The sequence below is a fragment of the Bidens hawaiensis genome, unplaced genomic scaffold (assembly GCF_021521415.1).
Source record: "Bidens hawaiensis isolate Kalapana, Puna unplaced genomic scaffold, B.hawaiensis_p1.1 tig00040138_1, whole genome shotgun sequence".
Classification (NCBI taxonomy): domain Eukaryota; kingdom Viridiplantae; phylum Streptophyta; class Magnoliopsida; order Asterales; family Asteraceae; genus Bidens; species Bidens hawaiensis.
The window spans coordinates 27,436-34,783 of record NW_027497084.1 but is presented as its reverse complement, the minus strand read 5'-3'; the positions used below and the strand labels follow the sequence as shown (position 1 = coordinate 34,783).

Genomic DNA, 7,348 nt, shown 5'->3' with positions numbered 1-7,348 from the left:
ACTGGTTATTGGTTTGTTTAATTTTTGAGAGGTGATTATTGCAACGATTCAAGATTTTAACCGAGGATTAGGAAAAACTTTAAATTTTTTTCTTTTAAATAGGTTGGAGGTTTAGTGTACATTTGATAATTTATTTTTTTTTGGGCTCACGTTACCCTTTATTTTTCTCTTATTTTTTCAATTTTTATGGTAAAAATTGGCACCCCGACAAAGTGCAAACATCAGCTAAAAGTAGAAAAGCTATGTTGTTGAAATATTTGCTTTTAAAACTCATCTCTTTATGAAATATATCTACAAATAACAAAATGAATCTATTTTTCTGTTGCAACCATGGACTATCTTTTCTATTGCAACCATGGACTGTCAACACTCAACAGTGGGATTATATAGTTGGAATATAAAAAAAGTAAAAAGTTATTTAGTTTTACATGGAATTGCTTTTCTACATATTTGTCCTACTTGTTAAAAGGCTAGAAAGGGTTATCTGTTGACTTTAAACATGTTACAACGAGTGAAATGTTCGAATTCTAAAGATCTCATATACACATGTTTAAAAAAGGGGGATCGTTGTCACTCCTCCGTATACTTCAAGCGCGCTCAATAACTTAAAAAAACATGTACATAAAGTACCTACACTTGTCGACATATCACCGGCGAGACTTAGGGGCTGTTTGTTTGGGTCTGAATGAGCCTCTTAATGGTTCGGGTCTAACCCATTCAGACTTAAGAGTGCTTGTTTTGTTAAAATGCCACATCTTAATGGCTCTTACCCATTCAGATAAAAAATAGCGCTGAATAAAAATTAGACCTCATGACCCTTCCCTTTCCTCTTCATCTCTATGACTTCTGATAGTCTCATACCATCGTCAGCCATACCATCTTTCCATCTCCAGCCAAAATCATCGTCCCACCATCCTGCCTACCTTCGACCATCGCCCACACCATCCCACCCACCACCGCCGCATCACCATTTTGACGAGTCGACAATTATCGAGATCCGCTAGCATAACATGAGGTAGAGTGGGCCGAGAAGACAACAAAATACTCACGGAAAGCGGTATCAACAAATCAGTAGTTTCGCATGTTCTACATAGAATTTCTTGTACACTACAACTTAAAATAAAAAAAGTATTAGCTTCACCCATGGATATTGTCCAAAAGTATATTGACCAGTAATGCAACTAATATAACCTTCAAGGTCCATTATGAACAATATTACAACATTATTCTCAAATTGAATCCTATAAAATCCCTAAAACCCTTAAAAACCCTAGAACAGAACATTTATCTATTCGCCGTCAACCACCGGAAGCACCGTCATCCATCCTCTCCGGCCAATCAAGGTTCATTCTCATCCTCCGATCGCATACTATCAATACACAAACAATCTTTAATCTTTTCGGTTTCAATTTCTAGTTCAAAATTGATTAAATTTCTGCCTTATTTTGGGGTTTAGTTTAGTTCGATGACTTTTATAAATAACATTGGGTTTGTGGGTTTTGCAGGATGTATCTCCAGTTTTACATAAATGAAGATGGTAACAAGGTTTACACCACCAAGGTTCGTTTTTTATGCTTTCAAATTGGCTACTTAACTAATTATATCTTTTATTTATTTATTTATTTATTTATTTTTTCTATTTCTTTGTTTTAGAGTTTGGTGTTAGCAATAGGACCTTGGCTATTTTGATGCCTTTATTTTAATGAATTCAATGTTTGTGTTTTTTCTTGTCTTGAATAACTGTTTGCATCTTTAAAACGTTCGCGAAAGCGATTGATATTCGTCTATTGGTGTTTTGCTGTGACTAGCATTTATATATGAAGAGTATTAAGTTGATGTAAGACAGACTTTTAGTTATAAATCAAAACTAATGCTTACTTTTATTGGTTTGCAGAAAGAATCACCTCACGGTTTGGCCACACAGTCGGCTCATCCTGGTATGCATGCGTTTTCAAAACTGTTATTGGTTTCTTTTCAACTTACACTTCGCGCATTATTATCTAATCACTTTTGTAGCTGAAATATCAGATGGGGCAAAATGGGCGGGTTAGATGGGTTGTGTGATCAGTCAAAATAGGTATTATTGGGGCCAATCCGACATTCTTGATTGACGTTTTTTTTCTTTTTGCAGCCCGTTTCTCACCGGATGATAAGTTCTCGAGGCAAAGGGTTTTGCTGAAGAAGCGTTTTGGCTTGCTGCCGACGCAAAAACCAGCTCCTAAGTACTGAATCGCTTATGCTTTATGTTTAGTTTGTGTGTTTTGGTTTGGGTGGTTTTACCGGATGGTTAGTTATGTACTGGTAGTTGTGAACCTGGTTTAAATGAGAATGCTCTGTTATTTGTTAATTTTATCAGCAGTCATTTGTTTTAATGTGAGTAACCCGTGCTAAAATATGATATAAAGTTAATAAAAAAATGTTTGCATATTCGATTCAGGTTATGTTAAATCAAACATGAAGTATATATCATAACATATGAAACAATTATAATTATTTAAAAAAAATCTATAATGCCAAATAATTTAGTAAGGTATAAACAATTTCTAATAAATGAAATTATATTACACTAATTATAATAGTGACGAAGGATTAGAACATAAATTCAATGGAAAAAGTTGGGTTTGAAAATACCGGTTGTTTTAATAAACTTGTTTTGAACCAAATATGAACACGAATCGCTTGTTCAAATTAACATAAAACTACATGTATAGCAAATTTGACTTTAAGTTAGAAAATACTATCCTTTAAAATAACCTGTTTTGATTCAAATTCATTCTGATCATAACTCTTTTTTACTCGCCCATTTTGATTCGAACTAATTTAATACTCTTTTAAAACAACTTGTTTTCACCCGAATTTATTTTACTCAAAGAACACATTGACCTAAACTTGTTTTGAACCACACACGAACCCGACCCGCGTATTTAAATTAATATATATATATAAAACTAAGAATACATGAATAATGAATTTTATTTTTACGTTAGAAAATACTATGATTTAAATAACACGGTTCGACCCGAATTTATTCGACTCATTACCCTTTTTGACACACATGTTTGACCGAACCAATTTGATATTCTTTTAAAGCAACCCGTTTCGAATTGAACACTTTCCGTTCATAACCTGTTTCGAGCCAAACTAATTTTACTACACTATTAAAGCAATAAAAGTTTTTCACATGGCATTCAACTAGCATGCCCGTAGAGGTGTCTAAAATACCCGAACCCGATTAACCCGACCCGAACCCGAATAAACTAATTCGGGTCGGGTTAAATAGGGTCAAAAAGTATTAATCAGGTTATTTGGGTTAACCCGAATTGTTAATAAGGTCGAGTTTCAGGTTCATTTTTGGAAAAAAGTCGGGTTTCGGGTTAACCCGAATAACTCGATTAGTGGTGATACTTAACTTTAAATACAATGATGAAAAGGTAAAATAAGCACTATAAAGGCAATACTATAAGCTTTATAGGAGTTAATTATCTGCTTGCTCAGGAACCGTTCGACGGAAAGTTCATTAATGTTGTATTTATTTAATTAGACGAACGAACATGAACACATGTTTTACTCGCTCATCTATGTTCGTAAACATTCGTTTATGATCATTCATTTAAGTTTGTTTACGTTCATTCATGTTCTTTTACATATTGTAGAAAATTATAAAATATTATTTGCATTTAGAAAGTATATACCCATAATATGTTTTATATTCGTTTGTGTTTATTTGAACGCGGTCATTTATGTTCATTTAAATATGTTTGTGTTCTTAATGTATGTTCCTTTATGTTCATTTAAGTTCGTGTTCATTTATGTTTTATATATGTTCCTTCATGTTCGTTTATCTTTGTTTAATTATGTTCATTTATATTCGTGAATTGTTTATTTAGACTTTAAATGAACGAACATAAACGAACAAGAACATGTTTAGTTTTTAACTAACGAACATGAACACGAATATTTGTTCGATTAGGTCTTCGTGTTTGGTAAAAGTTAAATGAATGAACACAGAAACTCCTTTGTTCATGTCCATTTGATTCGTTTACAGGCCTATATATATAATTATAAGATAATTACTTGTAAAAGAAATTGAAAATTGAGTGGAATGAGAAATATTGCTACCTACAAGTTACAAACACATAAAAACAACTTAAAATTATAAAGTAGCATGGTTAACCTGATTAACCCGACCAACCCGACCCGACTAACCCGAAACTCGAATAACCCGACCCGACTAACCCGAAACCCGAATAACCCAAACCCGACTAACCCGAACTTTAATAGGGCCGGGTTGCGGGTTATATATCTTTTAAAGGAAAATTCGACTAACCCGACCCGATTAACCCAAACCCGGTCGGGTTGACCCGATGAACACCCCTAGATGCCCGCATAGCTTCCAACTCATTAATTTTCCATTTATATAATTTTCACATGTTAATTTGAATATTAATTTTAAACATTAACTATTAAGTTGAAGAAGGTTTCAGAATAAATGGTTATAATCATTTATTGAGTAATAAACACAATTAATTGTTTTTATTGTTAATTTTTTTTAATTTTAAAACTTCTTTATTTTTTTGGATTTTGGGAAATTATTTATGAACGTTTTGTGTCACATCCCAAACCTGGGCCTAGGAGTGTGACCAATAGTTGATACGTGTTATGTAAATATATCAAAGTTGCGGGTTATTAGCGGAAGTCTTTGATTATAAATAATAATTAATTTTGAAAATTTCTTGGATAATAAATATCCAAGTATTTGGTTTTCAAACCTTGTTTATTCTTGTTTACAATTTTTATTTATTTAAAACTGAGCCATCTCCATCTGCGAGCATCTAACTCCATAAATGACTCTTATGCCTTGCTATCTGTACTTATGCTTGCTTTCCTGTAATGTGGGGAAAAATTCGTCAGCTATGTGCTGGTGAATCGTTATGACTCTAAAAGCATTTAAATAACAATTATAATACAAATATAGATTTCTCAACATATCTCAGCAGATATATTGCTATACCCGGTATTTGTAACACTTCCCTACACACATACAAGTCTCCGAGCCACGTAGCCTATTCCGGAGGACAAGATATGACCATTAGCCCGCGGTCACGTAGCCTTTTGATTGTTTAGGCTGAACAGTTATGTTTGGAGTTGTTTTTATTCTCCAATTTGTATTACAACGTTTTAGAGATCATGTAATCTCATGTAAATGTTTGACTGACTCTATAGGACAAACGACCTGTCTATCTTATATAGTATAGATATGTTTTGACTGATTTGTAAAGGTTTAACGTATTCACCTATGATTGACTGTCTGAATGATGTGGTGATCTCGTTTGAAAACCTTTATGAATGAATGGTGATTGACCTATAAGAAAATAGGTTTATATAAATACCCGGATCGTCTCTTGATCCAGCTACAGACCTTTAGTCTGGTTTTGATAGCTTTAAACCTTGATTGATCATTTGTTTGAATAAAATATTTAGACCCATAATCTTTTCATTTGTTTACAAATCATGTATTGAGTTTCTTCTTCATGAAGAAACATCTATTGATAGGTTTCTTCTTCAAGAAGAAACATTGAATAACTACAATCTTTGTATGTAAAATCTTACGTTTGTTAATCACGAATAAACAGAAATTTTAACTGAATCTTTTACAAGTAATGTTTCTTAATTGTGAAGAAACAATATTTCAACTATAACCTGTGAATGTTATATTTCTTAATCATAAAGAAATATTATTTTAACTATATCCTTTGTATGTGAATGCTAATGTTTCTTAAGCATGAAGAACCATAACTTCTACTTATGAAAAGTTATATTATTGCTTAAATGTGATCAAGGTCCGGGCTATACCCCTGACTATGGTCTAAGCCATATAATATAATAATAATATTTAGGCAGAACCCCTACCTTTGGAGTTTATATGCCTAAGCTTGTACAAACAACACTTCTACTCTCTATTGCGTATTTGAGGCTTAAACCGTCGAAACTTCGGGGCTTGGAACGCACTACGAGGTCGACATGCTTCTCGAGGCTAAATGTGTGTGAGTTGGGTGTGAGTTGGGAGTGCCGATCACCCCTATTTATAGTTGATTTTGGGAACCATAGCGTAGCGCGATGGTTTCTTCTATTGGGCATCACGTTGCGCGATGTCAGGGTTTGACGCGTCGCATGCTGACTCAGCCATAGCGTCTGCCACGTGTCCCCCTTGTCACGACACGTGTCTGGTGACTCATACAACCCCATCGCGTAGCGCGATGGTGTCGTTCCTGGGCTCATCGCGTAGCGCGATGGGTCCTGGAATCAGATTTATCACTTTTGGTCCTTCATCTTTGATAACTTACCACTTCTTGATCATACTTTCATTTTCCAAAAATACTAAAGCGTACCTTATGCGGCTCACGGCGATGCGAGCGTGCGAAGTGCGCCATCAAAACGCCAGATTACGCCAATCACCTGAGTCAGAGTCCAAGTCCAAGTTTGTGCTCGTCGGGTGCTTCGCACCCTCCGCTAGGGCTATGGAGAGTAGTTAGCCACATTAAAATATTATTATGGAAACTTGCTTCCTTATAAAGAGCTTTCATTTCTTTTCTTGTTTCCAAATGGGATGAAAGTTATTTTCCTATTTATACCCATGTAGAATGCTTCCATTTTCTTCCATCTTTCCATGTGGGATGGAATCTTTCTCATTTCCTTAGCATAAGAATACTTAATTTTTCTCATTTCATTTTTCCCATGACTTATCTTGAGAATATTTTTATCCTTCAACTTTTAAAGTTGACATATTTGGTCCAAAATAATTATGGGATTTTGTAGGATGTTACATCCTCCCCACCTTGGAATGAATCTCGTCCTCGAGATTCGCTGACTTAGGTTTGGATGATTAGATTCCCTCTAATCTGATTCTCATATTTAACTACGAGTTGATGAATAGTTTGAACTATTGAATTGTTGTATCTTAATTGATATTATCAGTCAATGATTTAAAATATCATAAGTAATTATAAATTGCTAAACACAGTGGCCAGCTGTGTTTAATTATTTATTTTACGTTTTGTATTCTTAAATATTTACTGATGTTAACTCTGTTTGTTCCTTGGATTCAGTCTGTTGAATATACTCCATCTTTGATTATGATCATTGATTTTCTTGTATTCTGACAGTGATGTTGCGTTAATGATTGATTATGTTTAATTTCAAATTCCTTGAATATTTTTGGCTTTTTGATCAACCATAGCTGATATCCTATCAGCTGTATTTCCAACAGATCTTGTAGATAAAAATATATCTCAATGGTATACTGTCCTGACATATTTGATGTCTCCTGACATTTAATTTTTCCTTTCCT

At 34.0% G+C, this 7,348-nt stretch overlaps 1 protein-coding gene across 1 annotated transcript; it reads left to right on the top strand.

Moving 5' to 3' along the window:
- Positions 1–1,506: 1,506 nt before the first annotated feature.
- On the top strand, positions 1,507–2,316 carry LOC143591888 (H/ACA ribonucleoprotein complex subunit 3-like protein). The gene is made up of 3 exons (XM_077071954.1): positions 1,507–1,560; positions 1,895–1,937; positions 2,132–2,316. The coding sequence occupies exons 1-3, from the start codon at positions 1,507–1,509 to the stop codon at positions 2,227–2,229; spliced, it is 195 nt and encodes a 64-aa protein (XP_076928069.1). The 3' UTR covers positions 2,230–2,316.
- Positions 2,317–7,348: the final 5,032 nt, after the last annotated feature.